The sequence below is a fragment of the Magallana gigas genome, chromosome 6 (genome assembly GCF_963853765.1).
Source record: "Magallana gigas chromosome 6, xbMagGiga1.1, whole genome shotgun sequence".
Classification (NCBI taxonomy): domain Eukaryota; kingdom Metazoa; phylum Mollusca; class Bivalvia; order Ostreida; family Ostreidae; genus Magallana; species Magallana gigas.
The window spans coordinates 39,103,990-39,131,137 of record NC_088858.1 but is presented as its reverse complement, the minus strand read 5'-3'; the positions used below and the strand labels follow the sequence as shown (position 1 = coordinate 39,131,137).

At 33.9% G+C, this 27,148-nt stretch overlaps 4 protein-coding genes across 6 annotated transcripts; 3 read left to right on the top strand and 1 right to left on the bottom strand.

Moving 5' to 3' along the window:
* Positions 1-229: 229 nt before the first annotated feature.
* On the top strand, positions 230-4,187 carry LOC105341771 (uncharacterized). Its single transcript, XM_011448475.4, has 3 exons — positions 230-709; positions 3,045-3,194; positions 3,628-4,187. Exons 1-3 carry the CDS (start codon positions 502-504, stop codon positions 3,882-3,884), a joined length of 615 nt encoding a protein of 204 aa, XP_011446777.2. The 5' UTR covers positions 230-501; the 3' UTR covers positions 3,885-4,187.
* On the bottom strand, positions 4,169-9,801 carry LOC105341770 (AP-5 complex subunit mu-1). The gene is made up of 14 exons (XM_011448474.4): positions 9,646-9,801; positions 8,814-8,937; positions 8,555-8,656; positions 7,877-7,950; positions 7,600-7,672; positions 7,351-7,485; positions 7,155-7,235; positions 6,618-6,807; positions 6,301-6,422; positions 5,773-5,873; positions 5,350-5,435; positions 4,966-5,084; positions 4,776-4,872; positions 4,169-4,426 (listed from the first exon to the last, which is right to left on the bottom strand). The coding sequence occupies exons 1-14, from the start codon at positions 9,726-9,728 to the stop codon at positions 4,323-4,325; spliced, it is 1,491 nt and encodes a 496-aa protein (XP_011446776.3). The 5' UTR covers positions 9,729-9,801; the 3' UTR covers positions 4,169-4,322.
* A 154-nt stretch (positions 9,802-9,955) lies between these two features.
* Positions 9,956-18,317, top strand: LOC105341769 (selenoprotein N-like). 3 transcript variants are annotated; one of them, XM_066087631.1, is made up of 9 exons: positions 9,956-10,592; positions 11,009-11,125; positions 11,991-12,358; positions 12,602-12,753; positions 13,068-13,309; positions 13,625-13,834; positions 14,196-14,398; positions 16,080-16,205; positions 17,081-18,317. In XM_066087631.1, exons 1-9 carry the CDS (start codon positions 10,077-10,079, stop codon positions 17,169-17,171), a joined length of 2,025 nt encoding a protein of 674 aa, XP_065943703.1. In that variant the 5' UTR covers positions 9,956-10,076; the 3' UTR covers positions 17,172-18,317. The 3 variants fall into 3 exon arrangements, with proteins under 3 accessions (XP_065943703.1, XP_011446774.4, XP_019928306.3); XM_011448472.4 differs by having other exon boundaries at positions 16,932-18,317; XM_020072747.3 differs by lacking the exon at positions 16,080-16,205.
* A 748-nt stretch (positions 18,318-19,065) lies between these two features.
* Positions 19,066-27,046, top strand: LOC105341818 (GTP-binding protein 2). Its single transcript, XM_034467974.2, has 11 exons — positions 19,066-19,290; positions 21,541-21,567; positions 22,019-22,203; positions 22,491-22,602; positions 22,794-22,991; positions 23,988-24,162; positions 24,485-24,701; positions 24,788-24,923; positions 25,034-25,264; positions 25,655-25,825; positions 25,981-27,046. Exons 1-11 carry the CDS (start codon positions 19,222-19,224, stop codon positions 26,263-26,265), a joined length of 1,806 nt encoding a protein of 601 aa, XP_034323865.2. The 5' UTR covers positions 19,066-19,221; the 3' UTR covers positions 26,266-27,046.
* The last annotated feature ends 102 nt before the right edge of the window (positions 27,047-27,148 follow it).

Below are 27,148 nucleotides of genomic sequence, written 5' to 3'. Positions count from 1 at the left end.
TTTAACTGTAAAATAAACAAACACATTACTTTGCGTGCATGCATATTTTATTTTCTGACAACGGAAATGTTTTATGCTAATTATAAAATGTAAAAAAATATATATAAAGCGCTACGGTGTAGTAATTTGCAAAGCAAACTGCATTTAGATTAAGCATGTTGACGTAGAAGCACATAAATTTCTGATCAAAAATAATTTGTCTGTGAGTTAGTGATGTTGCAATATATAAAAACCAATCATCACTGTTGGAACCACAGAAAAACTTGAAATTCAGGTCTATAGTCACGTGATTTAGAACTAAAATATTACCTGTCTCACCTGAGCATTCCAAACCCCTCACAACAGCTTTTCCATCACATATTGCCAACGGCGCGGGACCTTATTCCCATATCGACCAAATCAATCAAGATTTCCCGTTTATTACTTCACTTGTCGAGGTGTAGTATTATTCGTTTGTGGACAGAAAGGTGTGACTTCATTAATTAAGAGAATTTGAAAAACATGGGAAGACTTTTCGGATCGGCCGGTATGCCCATGATGGCATGCATCGCTCTTCTTATTGGAGCCATATTCCAGATTCTGGGCTTTGCCGCGCCTTACTGGGCCTTTGACGGTACCTATGATGTGGGCCTATGGCGGGTGGCCCGCTGTAAAAGTGGATACCACCTCGACTGTTACAGAGAGGACCACGTGGAGTACTTCACTTCAGGTTAGTAATTTATAATTGATAATTAACAGATTAGATAATTATCCTGATTTTCCTATTTTTTCATTTGATCAGGAGAATCGATTTCGCATGTGGCGTTGTCTTTTCGCTCATCATTCAGTTTGACAGAATCGCTCTGGCTTGTTATCCTATAAGGTTAACGAAATTTCCTGCCGGAGATTTTAACTTTCAGGGTCTTGCTGAGCGCATTGATGTTTCTTTTTTATATGTATATGGTTGAAGAGGTGAAGATCCTTACGACTTTCATTGATATTTCAAAGGTAGACTTGTTCATGACGCGTATTCTATAGTTTTGAATTTGTTGTGGAGCGAACAAAATTGGATTTTTTAAAAACCTGTACATTGAACGCAGTGGTTTAAAAAAAATGTTTGAACTTGGAACAATACAGAAAGATGGCCACAAAGAATATACATGTAGAATTTGAGGTTCTCAAAATATGTCTGCATGGGGCATTTATTTATTATGTAACCTGCATCACAATACGTAATTTTGTACAAGTACCCACGTAGAGCTATAATAATGATATACAAGTGTATGTATTTTTACATATATCATTTTCCATAATTCACTTGTGCAACTGATTGCCATCATGTATTTTCACATTTTTTTTTGGGGGGGGGGGGGGGGGGGGTTGACGCAACTAATAACATGTATACATGTATAAATTTGAGATTAGAGTGGTTTTTCCCCCACATCATAAACTGAATGAATTGATTAGTATAAGAGAAGTCCACTTCATTTGCGATTTGATTTGGAAACCTGTAAGAGTATATAGTAAGGTAATTTTTTAGTTGAATAATGAAGAATAGTCACACCCACCTTCAGTCAGAATTTTTCACGATAGCATTATGAAGACGGTTTCACCACCTACCCTCTCGACAACCCCCCCCCCCCCTTCCAACAACACACACATGCATACAAACACAAACGCATCTATGCTTACACAAAATGATAATTCAAATATATGAAAAGTTACCGGTTGTATAATAGTGAATGTAAACATTAACTTCATGCATTAAAAAACAAATTAATAAAAATTCTTACCCCCCCCCCCCCTAAAAAAAAAAAAACAAAGAACAAAAATCTGATGTGAAGAAAACATTGCCTGGATAAAAATTGTATATATAAAATGTTATTTATTGAACAACACCAGAATCTGATTTTCTATCTATGTTTATTGAGCTGTCAAACACTTGTTACCGCTGATTTCGCATGTTGATAATGACTCAACCGAGTGATAGTCACCATGTTTTAATACATAAAAGCCCTCTTAACGGCCACATACCTCTCTCATAGCAACAGAAAAGATGACCGTCAGACTGTTGGACTTTATAGTGACTTTTGAATGAGTCGCTGATTCCTTTTGAAGAACAATAAATACCGCTATCAAGATGGCATTGCTCAATCCAATAGGAATAGTGGCGGAAAATTGGAAATTGACATTAAAAAGCAAAGTTAAGGCCCCAGAACAAGTAAACTTTAATACTTTATTCTGATTCTTGATTTACGGGAACAATAAGCCTTTAAAACTAGTTTTGGGTCCTTGTATAATATTCAGGCAGCCTAGCTCTGAGCAAAAGTGTTGTTCAATTTTGAACTTATTTTAAAGTTTATCTAAAATTTTGGTTTTTTCTGAGACCAGGTCTTAGGCAAATTTAAAACCTCGAGAGTCAATTAAAATCGCTTCCTACATGTCTTGCATTAAACTTACCGTAATGCATGTATTCGGCAAAAAAATTGAAGAATAATTTCTTCTTTTTCACTTCAAATTTAAAGACCGAGGTTAGGTTATTACTATAAATCACCGGACTGGGGATATACAGCTTGTGTGTGATCACGCACACTAGTATTTTCCTTACACTATGCCAATTTACCTAGGTGAGAGATGCACATTCCAAGACTAAAATCGTTTATAATTATTGGTTTTTCGGGCATGGTTTACGCAAAAAAAGACATCTTAAGTTTGGTAAAATTAACAAGTACAACTCATAATTCAAAGTGCTCCTTTGTGAAATGTTGAAACATTACACGGTTCATAAAACATCGCAACAATGCACAAACTGTAAACAAGTTTAGGTGGCTGCATGCAGATGATAATGGCATTATGGCTTTAATGGAGTTTTTATGGGCGTATCATCTAGAACGTAATGTGAAATTGTAAGAGTTATAGAACTTTAAACGGGAAGTTCAAAAGTACTACACATTACACCCCCCCCCCCCAAAAAAAACAACCTAAAAATATATGTAAAAGAAAACCATTAAGCAAGTCGACAATGTTCTTGTTTAAAAAACATCAAGTTTGTTTTTTTTTTTCAGACTGGTTGAAGGTGGTCCGGGCCTTTGAGAGTCTGGGGGTGATATTTATGGCACTGCCCCTGGTGATTATACCAGTGTACATGTATGTGTCCCTGGGACTGTACTACAGATTCATGATGACCAGTATGTGTGTGTCCTCTCTGATATCAGGTCAGTGTTCATCATCTTTACAGTTATAGTACTAGTAATTCTCTGTTAATAACATCATTTTTCGTTATTTTGATCATAATAATAACCGTACAGTCCACAGTAATGAGATTTATCAACACAGATAAAGTAACTACGATTTCAAACTATTGATTTTTTGACTTAAGGTGCTTGAATTTCCTTTTTATGCAAAGCATCCGATGAATGTGCATTAGTTTTAAAAATTTGTTACAGAAAATAAAAAAAAGTTCATATCTATTATTTTTTGGAAAAGTGGCAAGCATACCCTACATCCACTTTAAAGTGGATGTAGGTTATGCCTGTCCACTTCTTAAAAGAGAATATTTCAAATCATGCACACTGATTAAATCCCTTTAATAAATGACAGAACTTTGAAGATTATCTAATATGTATTTCTTATTTGTTCATTTTCCAGCCCTGAGCATCATCATAGGTGTGTCTGTCTACTCGGTGAACATCACCCTGAGTGACTGGGACGTCTCCTGGTGTCTGTTTGTCTGTATCGTGGCCTTTGTTGCCACCCTTATAGCCTTCCTCATCCTTGTTGTGGCCGCTTGCAGCAATTGTCCACCGGAACTTAAGCAGGTCATTGTGCCAGACCCCACAACAATCTACATCCATCCAACGAAACAACGATTTGTAATGATAGCTGATTATTCCTATCCAGCATAACTACGTGTAGAAGTGACCATGGCAACAGTGATCAGACTAGTAAATAAACTGGGTCCCTACCATCTATGTTCAATAAAATGAGGACCAGTCAAGACCCCACCAGTAAATAGTGACATAGAATGAGGATGCTGAATATTTGATATTATTTGTCTGTGCAATAGTTTAGAGAAGAAGTAAATACTTTTTTTAAGAGTAAACAAAAATAAAACTAAGAGAAAATCTATCACACTTTGTGCCTAGAAGTGTGATGAAATGTGTATATGTCAAAGAATAAGCTACAAATCAACATTTTATTAATATATTTATTGACTAAACATAATATAAAATACAATGTGTTGTACAAATAAAAAATGAATAGTATGAGTAAAACAGTCTTTGATAAGGATATAATAGCCCAGTGGTGAGTTGCCTTGTTCTAATACAGCTATAACCAAAGTATTACATGTCTGCCATCTGCTTCAGGAGAGCCTTGGGAACACTGCTGCTTAACACATCACCATTACAGTTCCATACCTTGTACTCAGCCGACAGATATTCATGTACTACAGAATTACCAAAATTAGAGAATGGAGATATCTTTTGAGAATATGAGTCTTCATCACTACATATTATTTACAATTAATGTGACGTGATCAAAAGGGTGATCTAGACACATTCTTAAATTGTAAGAATATGGTCTCCTTAATCAGTAATCTTTATGTAAATGACGCATTTTTATAGTATAAATGCAATAAACAAAAAGATAACTGTTATTATTTATAAGTTTTACTTCTTAGTGTAAATATCAAAATCAGAATTTCAGAAATTGTGAACAATATGCAGCATTTAAAACCAGATTTTAGCAGAGTTTGAAATTTGATCAAATTAGGCAATAAAGTGTTATTTTCGTACCTGTGTTGAGTTTGAATTTTGTGCTCGGCGAAACCTGAATGGACTTGGAGTCTATACAACATCCAGAGTGAGTGAAGTCAGGGATCTTGAAAAACAGCTGTCAACATAGAATATAATGATTAAAAATTGAAAAATGGTTCAGGTAGATTATTTCATGGAAAATTGACAGGTAAAGTATACATGTTTTTACCTGTGCATAAGCATTCTGGTCCGTACAAAATGGGTCATCAAAGGAGCTTGGAGATTTGGCATCTGTGAACACAACAGTAGCTTCCAAGTTTGCATTCAAGGATTTAGGGAACTTCTGACCTAGAAAAAAACAATTTGCCCTTAAAAAGACATTTGAAATTGAAAGTGCTTTAATTTGGTATATAGTATTGATTATTCTATGAAAAAGATGTATTTCATATACATGTATATGTACATGTACACATAAATTCTAATGTATGTCACAGACATACATACATGATTTTAACAAGTCAGTTTATATGAATTCTAAATAAGAGGTTTTACTGTTAATATATTTTGGCAATAATGTACCGGTATGTCTTATATGAATTCAAAAAACATGTACCTATGTTCCAAACAAGAATTTTTTTATCAGGGGAGATTAAGGTGTTGCCCTGACTGACAGAAGAATCCTGGGAAGAAATTATACCCCTAAAAAAAGAAGAGAAAAGTTCCAACATTGTCCCATACATGCACATAACTGATGATTGTATCAGGGTGGGAGAAATACTAATGGACCAGACCACTAGTCATTACTGGTATTTCTCCCATCCTGTTATGCAATCAAAAGTCACCTGCATCATTGAAAAGTTCCCAATAACCTAAAATTCAAGAATAAATTAAAGATTTGATTTAAACCAGAGAAAGTATAATAATACAATATCTACAAATGTGTACATTCAATCTAAACATCTTGTTTTTTGGTTAATCAATGTTCCATACATCACACCTTACTTTTTCAAGTATAAAATCATTTTTCATCATTGACCTGTTGTGGAATGGTATCTGCATCTCACAGTACTCAAACGCATTCTTGACCTTGTCACTCAGTGTCAGCTGAATCGTCAGAGAGGCACGATTATCAGTCATCTAAGTGCATTTAAAAAGTATCAATAATATTATAAATGGAGATAACTGCTCTTGCAATTCTAGATCAAAGAATCCTAAACTGCATAAAACATGGTAAAGGATGAATGAAAATTCATAAATCAAAAGACAATACATGTACTGTAACCCAAGTATTATACGGATGCAATAAATATTGGGAAGGTTTGCTTTGCCAGGAACTTTGTTCACAGATATCTATTGTTTGTGGACATGGACTGTTTATCTCTGTATGAAATATATAAAATGACCACCTGTTTGCAGAAACTAATTGTTGTGGATCAGATCTAAACCAAACAGTGACAAGAAAATAACATGGATAATACTCAGTTTACAGTAAAGGATTAAAACATAAGGTGAGTTATGTCTTCATTGACGAGAAGTAGAGATGCTGATGTTGCAGTAGGGTTACCTTCATATCATACACAGCCTTGATGGGAGGTCCCTTTAGCCCTGATGCAGTGTAATGGCAGAGGGTGAACATTTCTGTGGGTGGGGTGAATCGAATCCTTCGGGGTGCTGCTTTGGTCTCCCCTGCATCATGAATGAAATATTTGATTCCAAAAGTCACTTGTTTATCAATTCATGTTTAAAGGCCCAAAATGTTCTATTTTTAGGTCATACCATTCACATGAACATAATTGTTTTGTCAAAGAAGTCTCTTCTCAAAGTGGATTTATTTGATGGGTAGGTATAAATAGAATTTGACAGCAAAGTGAGTAGGCTTACCTCTTTGAAGCATGGAGCAGTCAGCGCTTTGAACACAGGGGTGGATCAGAAGATTGTCCATAGGAATGGCGGACTCAGGAGAGTTATAGGACAGGTTGATTGTTACGTCTGAGAGCGCCACCTCTAGGTCCGACTTACATGATACTGACCCATACAGGTCAAAGGTGTCCGCTGTGTTTTCCTTGTTAAACTGTCAATGACAAAATAATGTGTAGATAATATACAGGATAACATGATTCAAGAATGCTGCATGTAAATTTTTAGATTGCATTGAATAAAATGGTCATGATTCTTTAATTACAACTGCATGAATGAAGCCCATAAAGTCTGCTTCTTATTCAGATAACAATTTTATTGAATTCAGACAGAAAATAACATTATCATTAGACGATTATTTTAAAAAAATTAATAATAAATTGTGAACATGAACCGAGGTTCAAAGGTAACATTCAATTGTCAAGGAATGTCAAGTTTATCAACATTAGATCCTTAACTGTTCTAAAGATACAAAGCTTTACTGAAGCACAAGGAGCGTACCTGGATAGCTCTGATGTTTTCTGTAAGGGCTAGATACAGAATATTCTTTCCTTTGTGGAGAACAGGTTTCCAAGAAGGTTGCTGTAAGTATTAAAATAATTTTAGCATTAAAATCCACTTCCAAAACCCCTCATTTTTTGCATACGTAATAATGTTTAGTTATAACAACATCATTTCATACTGATTTGTTTCTCACTTTCTGAGCTCTGGGGAGGTAGCTAGGTTTGTTAGACATTTTAGCCATCACAGTATCACAATTGACATCAGATATTCTTCCGAATGGAGCTGCTGTGTTCAGGTATAGATGCAAGTCTCCACTCCTTTGTGCGACCTAGTAATTTTAATTCAATTACTTCTATGCAATTGGTTTTAAAAAAAAAAACCCACCTATCTAGTATTGTTACTATGTTTTCTTCAATATTATCTTGCATATGGTATGAGCTACCTCAGAAGGTGGGGATTGCCTCAGAAAGTCTGTCAATCCACAGAGCAGGGAAAATCCAAGAGAAACACCAGGTCTGAAGAAAATACAACTTACCGGTAACTATTCATAGATGAATGAAACATCACTAAGAATGCTGTTTTTAAAGAAGCTATTTCTTAAAAAATATTGCTGCACACAGAACAAAAGACACAATTTAAAGCAAAGAAATAATGGCATACAAAAGATCTTCTCTCACAAAGTTTTATCAAATTGACTAAAACCCTGTGTGAACACTTACATCTGTATGAGATCTGGTCGACTTGTGGTCAGGTTATCAGGGACCAAGGGTAGACAGCAAAATAGCAGGCCCCTCTAATGATACAGGGAAATAAGAGGAAAATAAATTCATGAACAAGAAATTCATGTCCAAACTATGAAATTTGTCTCCTGCTGGCATTCCTCAGCATGAATATGAGAACCAGAAATGTATCTTTAATATATGAGTCATGCGCGGATCCAGAAATTTTTTCCAGGGGGGGTCCGAAGGATAATTGTGTTTGCCAGGGGGGGTCCGAGGCATATTTTCGCGATAATTTTACTATGTAAATTTAATAAATTTTCATTTTCCAGGGGGGGTCGGGACCCCCCCGACCCCCCTCTAGATCCGCGCATGTGAGTGTAGTAGTTGGGGCTATATGGAACATGGATATCAGCTTTGGTAGCTCAGTGGTAGAGCTCCTGACTAGAGTTGCAGGTGTCCTGGGTTCGATCTCCAGTCCAGTCATATATTTTCATTGTATTTAAATGCTCAATCCTCCTTTCCTACTACATACATGTATGTAATAAATGTACAAACATATAAAATTGTGTGAAGGTTTGTTGTGTGAGCAATGAGGAAATGTGTATATGCTCATGAAAAAAATGGTTGTTTCCTTATGATTGATCTTTTTGAAGCCAGCAATAGAGGATGTTATACCTGCTCCACCACCACAACCGGCCATACTGTTCCCGCGGGCGTGGTCACCTCAAACACCGGCTTCCTCTCCACCTTCTGACAAGTGTCTCGTGATTGTATAAACTTCAATGAAATTTGATTTAATATCATGACAATCAAAATAATCTTCAACTGTGAGAATGTGTTGGACAGAATGAATGAATGAGAGAGAGAGAGAGAGAGAGAGAGAGAGAGAGAGAGAGAGAGAGAGAGAGAGAGAGAGAGAGAGAGAGAGAGAGACCTTTTCTTCATCCTTGAATCCTAGCTCAAAAAGAAGTGCACTGGAAAATTCAGTTGGACTTGGCAAGGATATATACGCCTCCCCATTTGCTGATTTGACTTTCTTTTCGATAAGTGGAAAATACCTGTTACATCCATTAAATTGTCTTTAATTTATTATGATACATTAATCTGTTGCCATGGTTGAGTTAAGTTATATACATTTTATAAGTTATTGTCACATCTAGAACTTAAAAATTAACACACATTGATCATGATATTTTGGGGACTCTGCTTATATTTCAACACAGTCTGCATCTGGTTCATTGCAAAGGAGTACTGTATAATGCATACTGTGGAACCATTAAAATTCGTAGGTGCTAATTTTCGTGGATTGCTTAAATTGTACATGTTCGGGGGGACGTCATTTCGTGTATTCTCTGCCAATACAGTCAGCAAAAGAAAATATGACTTTAACCCTACTTTATTAATTTGCTGAGGATGTTAATTCGTTGATGAGAGGTACCCACGAATTCGACAAAAATTAATTCACCGCGAAATCTAATGATTCAACAGATATTTCAGCTCAGTTGAGATTATATGTATTGCACAGAGCTATATAAATTCTCAGCATATGGTTTTCTATATAGCTGTCATTTACTGTTTTGAGATATAAAAATATCTTATCAAGAGTAAATAAGACTGTTATCATTTATGCTACATAAGAGCCTAGACAGTCTCCAGGTAAATATTTATGAAGATAATATATATACTTATTGAGGAATACGCCCCCTTTCATGGTAAACATTGGTTTGATAATTAAAGGCAATTGTTGCAGTAATAAGACACAATACCTTGTAAAAATTATGTTATCTTGCAAGATATCAGCAGTACTTTGACGAACTATTGGAACAATCCATAATGCTCGAATGCTCATGTCAACGACTATTTCGAAAGTAGCATCACGCGGTGGGTTACGAAGGGAAATTGCTGATGACGCATACTTTCGTTTTCACAATTTGCCAAAAATAAAAAGAATACATTTTTATCCCATATAATTTTAATAAAATTGTTATTGGAATAAATATTCTTTTGTTTTGATGTTTCAATCCATTTTCTAAGGTTGCATATATATGAATGAAAACAAATTTCATGCTCGAGGAGTTCCGAGTCAACTTGTTTAGGCAAGCAACGAGGAGGTTATTTCGCAGTCCCAGGAAGTTTTATCTCTGCATACGTGACAACAGCCATGGAGAGGACGACACGTTAGCCTTGGGGAGTAGAAATGCCGAAAAAGGAGGATTTGTCGAAGCCCTCCGGCCCTGACCCAGGGGGTGAGGGGGATACAGAACTTAGGAACAGAAAACAAGGTCGACAGAAACAGAAAAAGGACAATAAAACAACTACAGAGGAAAATGGCCAGGAAGTTGCAAATGCTGAACAAACACAAGCCCCGGCACAGCAGCAACAGCAACCCATGCCACAACAAATGCCCTACCCGCAACCTGACGTTATTTATATTCCAGCCAATAGGGTAATATTTGCCATACCCAAATGGATTTGTTACCCAGTTCTGGTGATTATGGCCATTGGCTTTGTTATCCTGGGTGGGTTTATTGGAGACAGGGTATGGAAGTACTACTATGGCATCATCCCATGGGATTCTGAGTCCGGATTGAAGAATGTCATCGGGGATGCAGGGGTGGACTTTTTCCGCCAGTATGACCGAGACATGGACGGAAAGCTGTCCCTGGAGGAGTATGAAGCAATGTACTACAGGCTGATAGGAGACGGGGTTAATGTAAGGACACATGTCTCATTGCAATAATTTTAACTGAGAAATAACGGGATTAACAAATTACTATGTTAATATACATATATACCGATGTATATGGTATTCAAATTTAATCATTCCTTGTCAATTCCGTTTAAAATTTTAGATTGAATTAAGGCTATAAAAAATATACCCGGTAATGTAAAACTGACATCATTATATGACAGTTATGAATTTAATAGCTACCCTTTAAAATCTGCCATTTGGTTTAATCTGTTTATGTTCATTATATATGTTATTGTATACTGCTTTATATGTTTTATGCACCAGTCTTCATTTAATAACAAATAAACATCTAATAATTTGCAGTTGTCCATCTAATATTGTGTATATGTGCAGTTTAAACCAGTTTTATGCAATGCCATGTATTCTTTGACTTTTAGATAACAGCAAATGTTCAGTATACCCAACTTATTGATGAAGACGACGAAGTTCTAACTGCTAGAGCTAGCTTCAAACCTCTCCTCCTAGAGACCATGACAAAAGACTTCAACGAATCGGTATAAAGCTACATTATTTATATAAAGTACTGATAATACAGTTAGTCCGTTTAAATGGAAAGAGCATTTGTCATGACACTATGCTGTGATTTAAACATGATTTGTTTTTTTGTCAATCCGTTGTTTGAGTTTCCATGCAACAGCTGTTGCGTTTTATTGGTATATATTTAGATTTGTGGCCAACAGGATCTGTTGGTGTCAATTTCAGCTTTTTTACTTTCACCCTGCTCATGTTTCACTTTTATGGTTTGTTTGTTCAGTCCTTTTGATGCAACATCTTGCTGTATGAATTTTACATAACATGTAACAGTATTTTTTTAATCAAAGTACTGAAGTACTGGTGGGCATTGATTTCATTGTGATTTTACTAATATATTTCAAAATCAACAAAATGTAATTTCGCATTGCAAGTTGTTTCTTAGGTTTATTTGCATTTTTTCTAATATGAATTCTTGGGCTTTTTAAACACAAACTCCTAGCAATAGACGGAAAAACCCATATGAATCATTTTGTGTAATATTTAAAAATACCGGTAGAATAAGATAAGGTTTGCATTTGTGTTTTTTTTTTAGGAATTGTGCCAACGTAACACACCGTTTTGTTAACTATGCTATAGTTTAAATTTATTTTCATATAAAATACAGATGATTTTGCCGGACCCATTTTACAACTACAAAAGGTCAAAGTTCATGATTTCAAACTGTCATTTTGATGAACTGTAAATAATTTCATGAAAATACGGTATATACATTTTATATGTGACTAGTATGAGGGTTATTTATGCTTAACATGTTTGAAAATAATTTCACTATTAAATAATGAGATTGAAGTGACATGAACGATATGTATTTTTCATGCTCCTTAGTTCCTGTCCGACTCTATGGACTCCTTGATTGGTCTGAAAAAATGGACGTCTCTCACTCAAGAGTGGAACAACTATGGGGCCAAACATTTTAAACAGGCCTTCTTCCCAGAAGACAAACAGCTCCTTGAGAAAGTAGGCGAAGTATATGACATCTACAAGATGGACGAGGGAATTTTTGCTATGTTTGACGTGCAAATGAAATCCAGCAACCGCTATAATCCTCCTAAGGTGGAGGATAGAGTGGTCCTCATCCATCGATTGTTGACCATGTTTCATCCTCGCCCCTTCCTCAGGACCAGGTTTGCTCCTCAAGGGGCCAAGGCCACTATAAGAGCATTCAATGACAAATATGTTGACATAGTCTTCAGGTAACTGCCTTACTGTGTATACAATTTTAATATATAATTTTAAAAGGAAATCAATAGTTTTGAGGGGAGGGTAGGGTCAGGGGATAGCAGATAGCAGGAATAATACCTCAAATATAAAATATTTTTTCCTGGTTAACAATTTATTTATCTTTGAAAAAAAATTTTGTGTTCTCATATTTGATCATTTTACTTGATTGAAAAAAACCATAATTGCTAACATATGTTTTTCTCAAACTGTTGTAGGATTCATGCAGAATTTCAACTGAATGATCCGCCATATTACCCATTTTGGTTCACACCAGCTCAATTCAAGGGCAATCTGATAATCTCACGAGGTGGCTCCCATATTCAGTACTTCCATATGTATGTTCCCACCGACAAACGTCTCAATATTGGTATGTTTATTATAGCAATTTCGAAAATTTTCACACAAGTAAACTCAATATTTAGAACATTGAGTTCTAGTGAAGCTAATACTATACATTTATATCATGTGGAAAAATAAGTGCTCTTAACATTTTGTCAAAGTTAAGGAAAAGATATTCAAAATTCCAACCAGCTTGTAGACAGCATGAAATTGACGTTTTATTGTTTTAAATATTTAATAATCATTTATCCTACAAATACATCTAAAAAGTTTGAAATCCATTCTTGACCAGTACATATTCATGTGCCAGTATTTTTCTAACTTGAGAGTTGTGTGCTTTAGATATGGAATGGCTGAATGGTCCAGAGACTGATGAAAATATGGAGGTCGACATTGGGTTTATCCCTCAGATGGAGATCCAAATCACCAGTCCATCCAAAAAAGTCCCCAAAGACCTCCAAGAGAAAGAGCTTCCAGAGGATAAGAACATGGCAAAGAATGTCCAGAACATGAAGTGGAAGAAGGAGATATCCATGTATGATGCGGAGAGGACTCTAGAAATAGCCTTCTATCCATTTAAAAAGGTAAGATACATGTACATCAATCCACTATTTTTGACTATGTGGTCTGATTTATGTTTTGTAGGTTTTCATATTATTAATAATCTTTTAACATGTATATGCCAGTTTAATAATGTTCTTTGTTAGAAAGAGCTACAACATGTAGAATGCTATTTGATTGCACCTTTATAAAACTTAAAGTAAATGATAAAATGCAAGAAATGTTCATTGCTTATTGCAAACACAAGATATGCATAAACATGGGAAAAATAATATTTAAAAAATCCCCCAATTAGGACGTTAAGTGCTATTTTTTACTCTTCCTACTTACTACTGCAGATAGTGTATTACAACTTCACGGACGCATTTGAAGTCGCCAAGAAAGAGAACCGCCTGGTGCACCACATCTTACTTTGGGGTGCGCTGGACGATCAGAGTTGCTGAGGTTCAGGGCGTACTCTGAGGGAAACAGCCCTCGAGAGTACGCCCGTACTGGCTCTCCTCAACGAGAGCTTTGTCAGCAGCTGGTCACTCGTGGCTGATTTGAAGGTGAGTGCTCAATTGATGACAGTTTCATTTTGTTTAGTGAAGCTGTATATGTTATGAAGAGGTTATTAAGTGACTTTGTGTCCATAGAATTATAGAATTTAGCTTCAATTAGCAAATTAATGTGATTGATTATATATGATTTAAATTCTGTACTCTTTGAATGTTATTTAATGATTTTCTATCATCAAGAGTTTAAATTCTAACAAACAAAAAATTTCCAGTTTTCTTTTGCTCTTATGCAGAAGTTGGACAAAGACACATCTCTTGTAGTAACAGTTGAAGAATGAGCTTTCATCAGATTGTACTTGCCAATGTGGCGTGACTATTTTGTTGTTCCTAAAAATATAAACCATCTTTTCAGGAACTTGAAAAAGATTCTCATCAGCCCGAGTACAGCAAGGTGGCTAGCCACTTCCTGGAGAACTATAAGTTCCCGGTGATGATGATGGTGGCTCTACCTAATGGCACCATCCTCCACAAGGTCAACGCCAACGAGTTCATGGATGAAGGAGCAGATGGCGACGATGAGCCCTCCCTCTTCAGCTCCCTGGCGGGGACCTTTGGGTAAGCCACTGCAGGGGGAAGGTCATTAAAGTATTAGTTCAGGTTTACAGTGGGTACCTTTGGGTAAGTCATCGCAAGGGGGGAGTCATTAGAATAATTAACTAGGGTTTATGGCGGGGACCTTTTGGTAAACCACAGTAAGGGAAATTCTTTTTTTGTTAGCTATGGTTATCGACAGGCACCTTCTGGTAAACCAAAGCAAGGGGGAAGTTAAGCCACAGCAAGTAGGCAGTCATTATAAACGGGTGAAATAAATTTAAAATATAGTAAAAATGAAGAGTTGTAAAAATACCAGGTTTTGTTTTAAAAAAAAAATATTTTCATTTGAATTCAAGATATTTTGGTTATCATTCCAGCTTGGCAATCTTTTTCATTTCCATTTTAATAAATTTTATCTATGCAAGTTTCAATCATCATTCACCAAATTGTCATTAACCCACAAGTGACTCGAATCAATCTATCTCTCTATCATCAGAATTGTAGTTTGCAGTAATACATTTATTATAGTTTTCATGCATTTGAAAAGCAAGTCCATGAAGGTCAAATGTATAACTATGATACATGTGCTTCAATACATTTTCTACCTTACTGCCATCACCATTCAGCTTGAGTAGAGAAAATGTATAAACTTTTACTTTCTTTTTTCCAAGCTGAAAGGCAGAAATTTTCATATTATACTTTTACTAAAATTGTTTGTTTTAAATAATATTCATACTATGTTGTTGAAAGGAGCTGATATATAGCAATTTAGATAAGACATACTAACTCATACCTTGTTTTTAAAAGTTGTGTGAAATACTGTACAGATTCTTCACCGTTGCTGATCATTATCAGCCTTTATTTTTCGAATTTTAAAAATATCTATTTACTTAATATATGATCAGTAGATCAAAAAAGAGCTAAAACAAATTCAAGAAAGATAAAAAAAATTGGTATGTAATTTGAAGAATTTTTTTCAAATATTTAAAAAAAGAAAGAAAAAAAGGATAAAACTTATTTTTGTTATGGGAAACAAAATGAAGTGTGAGTTCTGTGCAGTATTTGTTCATTTCAAACAAAATAACTAACTTTTTTTCCCAAACAACAGGAAATTCTGCAGTCACTTTGGTGTGGTCGACGAAACTTTACAATTATAAACCTGTAACCATGAAAATTTTAAGAAATTCTATCTGTGTTTATGAAAATATGGTTTATTTGTGTGTTTGCCTCCCTAACCATTGAGTTAGACTGCATGTATTTTGGGACTTTGTTCACTTTCTTGGAATATGCATGGGTTTATCTCTCCTTTGTTTACTTTATAAGTAATGGGATTTCAGCTGTTCCAAATGCAATGCATGAACCCTTAAACTTTGTCATTATAAATGTGGAATGAACTTAATTTCAGCTGTCCTTTTAATGTTTAGGGTAGGGGTGGGGAAATGGAAAAGATCACGTAATTAAAACGATAAGGCAAAAAAAAAGAAAGAAAATTTTTAAGTCTGTTTATGTGAAAATTAAAATGTTAATTTGAGGGAATACATTCAAATACTATATTTTTATTGATCGAGATACTTATATGGAGAATATAAGATGAGGATGGTGAATGATAAATTGCATACAAAGTGGTACCCAGAAGTACCAATGATTAATTATTTGGGGGAGTCTAGATAATGGAGCATAAAAAAGAATGCAATTTTTACAGGGAGTTCATGGAAAAAGTCAATCCTAAGCCCAAGAGAATAACTGCCTCTAGTAGATTAGCAGGCCCACAAGGGGACATGATGTGCCCCAGGTTAAAACAAGATCTGGAGAAATTTAAGGCGGATGGGTATGTATAGACCTTGTAGTGGTGATCTAACTTCTTGTGTGACTACGTGTAGCTCGGATTTCCCTACATTTTACTCTCACAATTCTTTTCTGTTTACTTCCACCATCACTGTTGTGGTTTGTGAAATTATCTGTTTGAACACCAAACATGTTTCTATTTAATCAAAGCAACTTATTTAGTTTTATCTAACCAAAGAAATATACCAGGTTACAGATTTTAAAATTAGTTTCATTTTAATTGATATAACTTGTCTGTTCTGACACAAAACTCTATCACTCCCAAAGCTGTAATTAAGTTTGAAAGATTAAATTTTTTGTGCCTTTTCTTTTGATCAACCAACTTGGATTCACACTTTTCTTTATATTAAAAAATGTATTACTGGGTGCTATTTACTGGATTTCCCTTAACCAACTTCTGTCTCTGTTAATCTTGTTTAATGTTGTGTTTATTTCTCGATGAAAATAGATATTGTGTCTTTCAATCAAATATGTATCAAATAATTAAGAGTGTTTTCTTGCAACTTTTTGAACTTATTTTCCAAAGATTGCACAAATATTTAGCACACGTCAATGGGTGGCTTATGGTTTTGGGTTTTCTATCATTTAAAAAAAAAGTTACCAGTACCGGTATATGGCTTTGGTGATAAAAAAAAAAAAGAATCCTTATAACAAAAATTCAACATTTTTTTTTCATCTAATTCTGAGTTTTTATTTTTTTTCTTAACAGGTTCGATGGCCCTCAAGAGTACCATTACATGAAATTTCTGCAGCATGCCATTCAGAAATCAGCTCCTTTCATGCCCGATGCTTTTTTTAGAAATGTGTAAAAGATAGAACAATTTACTGATCAATCTTGTGCGATTTTTGTTGTTGTAGATTTGAAGACCCTCATACCTATCATTACCATGCGTTTCTGAAGGAAGGAATTAAACGCTCCGCGGATTATCTGCAGACATCCTCTGGATAATGGATGAATTACATCTCATTATTTGTATTTTAATGGGACCATTAATTCTTTTCTTTTTTTGAATGCAAATGTATTTTTATTTTGTTGCAATATTCTATTGATTATATTTACAATCAATACATGTGTAATGCATTATAATGCATTTTCTGTTTATTATTGGTGTCTATGCAATGATCTGGCATCAACTTATTTTTCTTTGATATAAAAATATAAATATGAAATGGGATAATATATAATTACTATGTACGGTTCTGATATGGACAGGGTTTTCTATTCATATGACATCACATTATTACATGACATTGATCTGTATAATTCTTTATGATATACATCATGGCCAAAAAATGAAATCCATAGTTTATGACATGCCAATGAATACAGTATATTTCTTTGTTTTGACAATATCTTTATTGTGTATATGTTGCGTTTTCTGCTTCCTTTTTTTGTAAATAGTTATTTATTCCATAAACATAATTTTAAGATTAGAGACTCTTTATACACCTGTTTTGCAGCTTTCTTTTCTAACTTGTGATTTCCTAGGCATATTTTCTTTTGAAGTTTTATTTTTTTTAAGGGTACTTGTATAATTTGGGTATTATTTTTGTGGCCTTTAAAAGTTTCATATAGGATTGTATCTCATATTTTAATTTAAAAAAAATTATTCTGGGAATCCCAATTAGATGTATTGTTTATTTATCATTTTTATTAATGTCTTGATTTTGTCATGAAAATCAATTACCAGTAATTAATACATGTATAATTTAAGTTTATCAATACCACAGGTATATGCATTGTACATGATATCATTATTGAATGAAGAGAGAACATGTGGAAAGATTGTTCAGGGGTGTCTGTTTTGTTCTGGGATGAATTAAGCTGGCTTTGTCCATAATGATGACTCTGTCTAAAAGTACTCTGTACTTGGCATAGTTGGAGGAGTGACAAAGGGCAGACAATTCATCTTTGAACAGAATAGCCTCTTCTGGTCTTTGATAAAAAAGATATAATTTTTTTATGAGTACTAGGTATATATCATTGTGTGATTTGCAGGCATAATCAAGTTTGACATATGACTGATTACATTTATTATACATTTTCTTTTGCTTGGTTTTTATTATACTAAATAAAAATATTGATAAAAAACAAGTTTTTACTTTTTTTCCTTTTTAAAATGAGAGACAAATGTCTTTCGAGGAAATAAAGATAAATTGAATGGTTAATGAATCATTTTAACTGTTATTTGGGATTTGATTGAAAAGTTAATTTGTTAATCAATTTTTTTAATGTGCAATATGAAATAATTTAATTTTGGTTGTAACGCGCTTTCTGATTGGCTAAAAAATTATTTTATATCGTATAAAGAATGTTGCCTACGTCATAGTAAGACTAACGTCAAAAACATATCAATACGCCTGACGTTACGTTTGAATTTTGTACAATTTTACGTCATTTTAAAGGTCAAATGACCGTTTTTATCTACAATGATGAGTAAAAAAATTAAATTTTTAGCAATGAATTCAATATTTATTTGTTTTATACGATATAAAATGGTTTGAAACAGTTTACGCTTTTTTATAAACCGCTTCGAGGTTTATAAAGCGTAAACTGTCCCATATCGTATAAAACAAATATATATAGAATTCATTCCTTAAACAAAACACAATTTACAGAAAATAAATACATGTACTGCTACATTTATTGAATTCTATTCTTATACTATAGTTTAAAAAAACACTTGATAATGTAATTTTCCATATCCATAGATATTTAATAAGCTCTCAATCGACCCCATTTCACAAATATTGCAAACATTTCATCAGCTCTCTGCAATAAAAATCCGGGGAAAACGATATTGGTTTTCAATTTTATATTCTCTGTTGATTATTATTATCATCCGGGGATTTGTAGTTAGATGATGCAATATGGCCGCCAAAAGTAGCAACAGCTGATACAATGTTATCTAAATTTAGACCACACTGTGCATTTAGGAAGTTTGAAATGTTCTTAACACCAAAGCTACGGCATCATATACGATAAAGAACGATAGAAAATGGATGAATTAAATGCTACCGACCACGGAGACGTGGCGATTGGATTGCCCGCGGCCCTTCCACCAGAGGTAACCGACGTCAAAATATTATTGTTTTTGTTTTATGGATCGCAGCGTTAATTCTCAGCAATATGCATGGACTGATTAACGATTTATAACAGAATGTTTTAAGAATGTATATTGAAAAAAATTATATATGATAGGTTTGTATTTCTAAAAAAAATTATTTGAATTTGTGGATTTGACCTTGTCCTCAAAATAAATCTATTGCGCTTATGCCTATAGTTATACACACAGCTGTTATCTGCTATCGTAGATTACGGATATAAAACACTTTTAGATCGTGTAACTATGAGCAGGATTAGTGATTATTATGGTCCAGCCCAATATTATTGTCCAATAATTTTATCTTTTATCATTATACATTTTATTTATTTATCTTCATGCATACCACTTTATTTTAAAACACTGCAATTCATGGAATGATTTCAATATTTTTCATCACTTTTATATGCTTCATATTTTTTCTAACAGCAAATCTGAAGCTCCATTAGATAATTCAGTTTGACCTAATATATATATTACTTTATCTCGGTAGAAATTTGGCTGAGCTTGAAGTTTTAGACTGACCCTTGTCAAGATTATTATTACAAGATTATTTCTTCAGTTTAGTCTGTCCCAAGATATTTATGAATACAATTTTGACTAATAATTTTGACTTTTAATAAAAATACTCTAACCTGTAAAAGACGTGCAGTTGAAATCGATGAAAGGAAAAATATCCAAGATATCTTCATGAATTTGAAACAGTAATTCTTTTATCAGTAAATATTTAATTTAATGATAACTTTTATTTTTATTGCTATGATATGATTTGTAAAATTCAAACAATCTGGAGGTCATAAGTTTAATTTCTCTAGATTTCATCACTGTATCATAGAGAAATGGAAAGAATGTTAACACCCAGTACATAGAGAAATGGGTAACATTTAAAAACTCTGGGGGCTTAGCTTTGTAAACAGGACCATTGATCATTTAAACAGCCATCCTAACAGGACATCAAAGATGTGCATAACGATGACCAGTGTCATACAATTGTTTACTGTTATAAATGATTCGGATTAATAATATTTGGTCCTTCATAAGTAAATTTATCAAATAAATAACATTCAGACATTGGATAATTTTCATTAAAATTATTATATTTACATCTAACAAGCATAATTTCCTCTATTTCTTACGGAAACTTATAGTTAATTCATAGCTCTATAGAAACAGCCCAGACTGAAATCTACATGCCCTATTTATCAATTGGTCGAAATCTACAGCGGCTGAAAGTGACAGGACTGAAATTGACACGCCCTGTTTAACGATTGGTCTGAACCTACAGCGACCTTAGTAAAATCCCAGACTGCACGAAATAATGAATAATCATGACGTTTTAGCTGTTTCTTTTAGCTAACATACTTTTGTACATTAACAGTAATTTAGTGAATTTTACTAACTTTTCATAATCAGTTTATTAATTAGTTAAAGAAAGATGTTAATATAAACAATAAAATGCTTTCTTTGATGATTCATGCGGGTTATGAAGGTAGCGATCATTGCAGGAAAAATTTATGTATTTTTCCTGCAATGTCGCTACCTTCATATCCCAAATGAACCACCAAAGAAAGCATTTTATTGTTTGAATAAACAAGTGAAGTTTCTACACATACATGTACTGGTATATTTAAAAGTTTTTTTTCTCTGAACTGTGTAGGGATGTTTCATTTCCAGGATTAAAAATTAATGTTGAGGATATATTCAAATTAGGACTTTGTGCACTGTGCAGCATATATATCATTTCGATGATAGTATATAGTCAGACATAATGACCATATCTACCGTACATTGAACAGATTATGATAATTGTTGCATGACCTTGAACCTTATCAATCTTCATTTATCTTTGACTGTTATGGTCACATGGTATGTATAATTGGAGACAGAATAACATACCCCAAAAAAGATGTTTATTAAACATTATTCCCCTGAGTAAGTCTACAGTGAATACTGAATAATAGCTAGTATCCATGCAATCTGTCTTAATCAGGAAACAATTATTAATAATGTTTTTGACAAAGGTCAAGGTTATACATCATTTCCAAGTTATCAACATTGAATTTCTTCAGTAGAGGCCGCTTTTGAGAGAAAGTATTGATCCATTGGTCCTTCCTTGACAACTCTACTTATATATGTCTTTGTTTGTTTTGTTTATGATACATAAAGGAATTTCTATCAAAAATGTTAAACTCATCTTTTATTTCCTTTTTTCAGATAGAAGAAGGAAACATTGAGTATAAGGTATGTATACACTAAATACTGTACTTTGTATTTGCAGTAACTCTATTCAATACTATGCCACCCACATTCTGCATCTGTTAACTTATTAGACTGTTTTTCAGGATGAGCATTTAATCAGTCTGTATTTATGTTTACCTTGACATATCTACTCTTTACCTGTATATTGACATAGTCAGTCAAAAAATATTTCTAACCATTGATTTTCTTGTTTGTTCAGATGCTTTAATAATTGAACATTAAACTACCAGTAAATGAAAACCACATATATGCTAAATCATAAACAAAATAGCTCGGATTATTGATATGACTGAATAATAAAAAATATGTGACCAACATGACAAAAAAACGCTCAGATAAATGAATATTTCATATTTAATTAATACAATGTACCAATATACATTTTGTAGGTGCAAAGTACGTGTATTTGAGAGTGTTACTTATTTTCTATTAGCTGAAGCTAGTAAACCCATCGGAATCTCGAGTGGAGCACCTTGTCACTCAAATGAAATGGCGGCTGGAGGAGGGAGAAGGGGAGGCCATCTACGAGATCGGGGTGGAGGACAACGGCCTGTTGGTGGGGTTGACGGACCAGGAACTAACCGCCTCCCTCAACACACTCAACACAATGGCCAGCAGGTCAGGGGAGAAGCAATTCTGATTGGCTATCAGTTGTGGCTCAGTTGTCTTTCATTGTTATCTGTGGTTATAATAGTTGAACACATTTGTTAGTTTATAGAAAATGATGCATGTTTATTTTTATGAAAATGGAATCACTTTTTCTCTTGGTAATCCAGAAAAAAATTATACCTTTTCTGCTTTAACTAATTAAATGCAAAATGATTCATTTATTTCTCTTTATTGAAAACAATTTTAATGTTATTCTTGACTAAACAATTTAATTAATTTTACTCACTTGTTTGTAGACTTGGAGCTACAACAACTATACTTAGAGAGCGTTTAGTGGAAGCCGAGGGAGCAGAGTGCCAAAGAAAAGCATTAGAAATCCTTATTAGAAAGGTCCCTGAAAATCAGGAGGTAGGCCATTACATACACAACCTTTCTTTTCTTATTCCAATATGTTATGAATGAAATACAGTTTTAATCATTAAAAAAAATCATTCAGCAGGTAATGTTACAGATATTAAATTTGAAAAAAAGCAGGTGAATGGTTATTAGTGTTACTTATAAGAATGAAATTTGACAACTGACTGTTCCAATTTTTGCAGTTTATAGATCTCAAACTGGCCGTACTAGGAAATGTGGATGCTGGTAAATCTACATTGCTTGGAGTCCTCACCCAGGGGGGACTGGATAATGGGAGGGGGCGTGCCAGACTGAATTTGTTCCGTCATCTACATGAGATCCAGACTGGAAGAACTTCATGTATAAGTCATGAAATCCTAGGATTTGATAGTCAAGGGGAGGTAAGAAACCCTGTACATGCATAAATCATGAAAGAGGTATAGCGTACTTTCCCATTTCTTCGCCCTTTCTCATTTTTAAATGGAAAGTACCTGCTTCTATAAATAGATTTATCTGACGCGTTGAAATTTAAGGTCAAGCTTTTGTAATACTTAATTAAACAGTGGTATTTAACATATTGCGATTAAATTCAAAGTGTGGTCATATGAATCTGCATTTTCCACTCTTAAATAATAATCTGATACACATCCTTTTAATAAATGCAATAACAACACATGCAAACAATTTTAAAGTGGTAATAATTATTCATTTACTATCACATACGTAAGTTAGTCGAGAAGTTTGAGATCAATCTCTACCTCAGGAATTGCCGCTGCGTCTTGAACAGATGGTGTCAATATATCCAATTTTTGTTGGTATTGCGAGTGTTTTCCATTTCCTAACATTGGTTTAATGTTTGTTTTTGTTATTTGCCAATGCCCACATCACATATTCCCTTATGGTCAATACAAAAACTGATTATTTTATCGGATTTTTATCGACACTACTCTAACATTTTTTACCAAGTTTCTTTACGATTTGTACGAACTGTAAAATAATGGAAACATTTGAAAAAAATCAATAAAAATTCATTTTTTAAAATGTGCTATATTGTATGCGATATTCCATTATAAGTGCGCTATACTCCTTTAAGGATTTAACAGTCAAGAATAAAAAGAAATGTTGCTTATTCCTGTCAGAATGAAACGTTTATATTTAAAGACTGGGAAGATATTAGATAAAATTTTATAATGTTGTTATTCTTCTCAACAGTGTTTAACACATGACATTTAGTATATGGGTGACTATCACCAATTTAAAAACAGTTTAGTTTTTTAAAAGAACAAAAGTGAACTACCGGTACATATCAATATTCTTCATAGGAAATCTACAATTTGAAAAATACTCTTATTAATTTATCTAAAATCTTTACTTTCAAATTATATGTTACTTTCCAGATAGTCAACTACAGTGACTCTAAAACAGTGGAGGAGATATGTGAACATTCCACCAAACTTATAACTCTGATAGATTTAGCAGGCCACCATAAATACTTGAAAACCACCATATTTGGGTTGACAGGGTACTGTCCAGACTTTGCCATGCTTGTGGTGTCTGCCAATACAGGGATGGGTAAGAGATTGCTATTACACAAACTTTTCCTGCTACATCAAGCATAATATCAGGCTTAAAATACATGTATTGTAAATGATGGCTCAAAGGTCTTTATAATAGTATCAGTCCAGTATGAATGTAAATATTTTCAGTTGGTCAATAAAAATTGTAGTTAAATCCCAAACGACCAATAAAAAAAAAAAAAATCAGCCCAACTCCAGCTATTTCGACATGAACATTAGAATGAATGCATCACAATTTTTTCCAGTGATGCATATCATACCCACATAGAATACCAGGATATTCCAGATATTTTACAGTATTTTGGTTATACTTTTAGCTGGCACCACAAGAGAGCACCTTGGTTTTGCCCTGGCGCTGGGCGTCCCTGTATTTGTAGTCATCACCAAGATTGATATGTGTAGGAGGTTCATGATTGAAAGAACCGTCTCGCAGCTGGAGAAAATACTGAAGTCCCCCGGCTGTAACCGAGTGCCATTACGAATCAAATCTGAGGATGACGCAATGACAGCAGCTGCTAACTTCAACTCTGAGAGGTAAACCTTACTCATGAATTCCCCTTATTGATCTTTACTGGTTATTTTTAGGATACTTCATACTAAATGCTTCTGTTATATTGCAGGATAACCCCCATATTTACGATATCAAGTGTCACTGGAAAAAATATGGATCTATTAACCCGGTTCCTAAATGTTCTTCCTTCCATGAAGAATGTGACAGAGAGAGAGAAATTATCCCAAGACCATACTGAATTCCAGGTCAGAAACTAATCAATTCAACGGTCTTCTTTAAAACTGCTTCTTATTTCCTTTTCATTTTTTGTTCTAATTGACCATTTTTTTTAAAATAAACAAAATTTGCATTGTAGATTGACACACAGTTCACTGTTCCTGGTGTTGACAGTGTTCTAGGAGGCCACATCAGTCGGGGGTCCATAAAGGAGGGGGACAAGTTACACCTCGGTCCATTGGAGGATGGCAACTTCCGGGAAGTGACCGTCAAAACTGTCCACAGGAACAGAGTCCCGTGTCGCCTCATTCAGGCGGGCCAGGCAGCTACCGTCGCTCTGACTGAAAACCACCGAGACATTCTCAGGAGGGTATGTACTTAAAAAGATAAGGCTCATATATACTAGTCCAAGTGTATATTGTATAATCTTAATTTACTCTGTATGGATTTTCTGTTTTCAATTGCTTTTATGTAGTTATACATTATTTTAAGAATAAAAACTTTGCATGTATGTGTTTATTATATTGTATTGGCATTATATTGTACAATCAATAATACATTTGCAATAAATGCTGACATCTTTTCTGTATATTGTACAATCAATAATACATTTGCAATAAATGCTGACATCTTTTCTGTCTTATCTGCATTAAATGAAAAATCTGAGCTTAAAGATTAAATTTATGTAAAGGTGAAAACTTTTATGCAACAGTGAAAACTAAAGCTATATATTATATATATGCATAAATTTCTTTTACAGGGGATGGTGTTGGTAAGCCCAAAGTCTACCTTCCCAAACTTTGTTTGCAGAATCTTCGAGGCTGACATCTATCTGCTTTATCACAGCCATCGAATCAGCAAAGGATTTGAAACCACAGTGCATGTGGGAAATGTCTGCCAGATCTGTAAGGTGGATATCATTGTAGACAAGGTATGTACATATCTGTTAGTGTTTTCTTTATGACAACTCTTCAAATCTGATTTTTCTGCAAATGGCAGATTCTGAAAGGAAAAAAATGTATTTATGAGTAGTTTGGAATCGAGAGAAAGTATGAAGGTAAAAAATGTTTTATTTCTTTATTTTAGGAGTCCATAAAGACAAATGAAAAGGCACGTGTCTTGTTCCGTTTCCTGAAGCAGCCAGAGTTCGTGAGACCAGGGTCCAGACTGCTCTTCCGACAGGGAACAACCAAAGGAATGGGGGAGGTCCTCAAGGTTCAAGCCTTAGATGGGGATTTTCAAGATCTCGGTCTAATGGACACTGGTCAGAATGATGTTTCTGGTGCCTATGTCCAGGATACCGATGAAAAAGATAAACCTCAGACAAGACCTATGGAGGATATTGGCAGAGTAGATAGCCCACACCGATAGATTCCCTGAACCTCATTTTAACTTAAAATCTCTCAAGTTTTTTTTTTGTTTGATGTTAAGTTATTTATTTTTATTTCATGTAAAATTAGGACTGCTTTTATTTTATTGTTTTAGATTTGTATTTTTATTATGATTTATTGTGTTCACTCCAAACATAGGAATGAATTAGGATAAAAAAATTTGTAGAGTTTCTGTGTATTCGTAAAAAGCTTTTACACCCATCATTACTGCTGACGTGCATGATAAACATGTGAAGCTCACCTAATGTCATTTTCCATTACTTTTTGCAAATTTTTATTGTTATTGAAAATTATAGGTGCAATTTCCATAAATTATTTTTATCATGTCAATCAAATTTTTATAACAGTTACTTGTAAATGATTTATAAAATTTCTTTTAAATGTACCTTTTCTATTTTATGAACAAATATAAATGGCATATTCATGTACATATACTTTATTGAACCAGTTTTCTCTATATTGTGCATGCTTTTTTTTCGCAACCAGTCAACCAGACTTATTTTATGTTTTTTCAGCAAATTCAACCATTAACTGTTATGTGTGTGAATCATGCTGTGTATTGTAGGTTGTCTTGATGTACATGACTCTCTAGTGTATATTGCGTTGGTCTTGTTTACTGTTATGTGTGTTAGCTAAGATAACCAGTTGTCATCATGTTATTCTTCCACTGGTCTTCACTTAAATGATAAATTGTTATGTTTTTTTGTTGCAGACAAATGTGAAAAAAAAAAATAACTAAAAAAAAATTTGTTACAAATACAGTATTGTGTTTTGGATTTTTTTTCCTGAAGACTTGACTGTTTTATATAGTACATTGACACATGTACATGTACAACTGACATAATACATAGAAAGTAAGCAAA

Coding starts and splice junctions, on each gene's coding strand:
- LOC105341771 (XM_011448475.4), top strand. CDS start 502: ATGGGAAGACTTTTCGGATCGGCCGGTATGCCCATGATGGCATGCATC. Junction 710..3,044: donor CGTGGAGTACTTCACTTCAG/GTTAGTAATTTA, acceptor TTTTTTTTTCAG/ACTGGTTGAAGGTGGTCCGG. Junction 3,195..3,627: donor TGTGTCCTCTCTGATATCAG/GTCAGTGTTCAT, acceptor TTCATTTTCCAG/CCCTGAGCATCATCATAGGT.
- LOC105341770 (XM_011448474.4), bottom strand. CDS start 9,728: ATGAGCATTCGAGCATTATGGATTGTTCCAATAGTTCGTCAAAGTACT. Junction 6,423..6,617: donor CTGCTCCATGCTTCAAAGAG/GTAAGCCTACTC, acceptor TTCATGATGCAG/GGGAGACCAAAGCAGCACCC. Junction 5,085..5,349: donor AATTCTTGTTTGGAACATAG/GTACATGTTTTT, acceptor GTTTTTTTCTAG/GTCAGAAGTTCCCTAAATCC.
- LOC105341818 (XM_034467974.2), top strand. CDS start 19,222: ATGGATGAATTAAATGCTACCGACCACGGAGACGTGGCGATTGGATTG. Junction 24,924..25,033: donor AAGACCATACTGAATTCCAG/GTCAGAAACTAA, acceptor TTTGCATTGTAG/ATTGACACACAGTTCACTGT. Junction 25,265..25,654: donor ACCGAGACATTCTCAGGAGG/GTATGTACTTAA, acceptor TTTCTTTTACAG/GGGATGGTGTTGGTAAGCCC.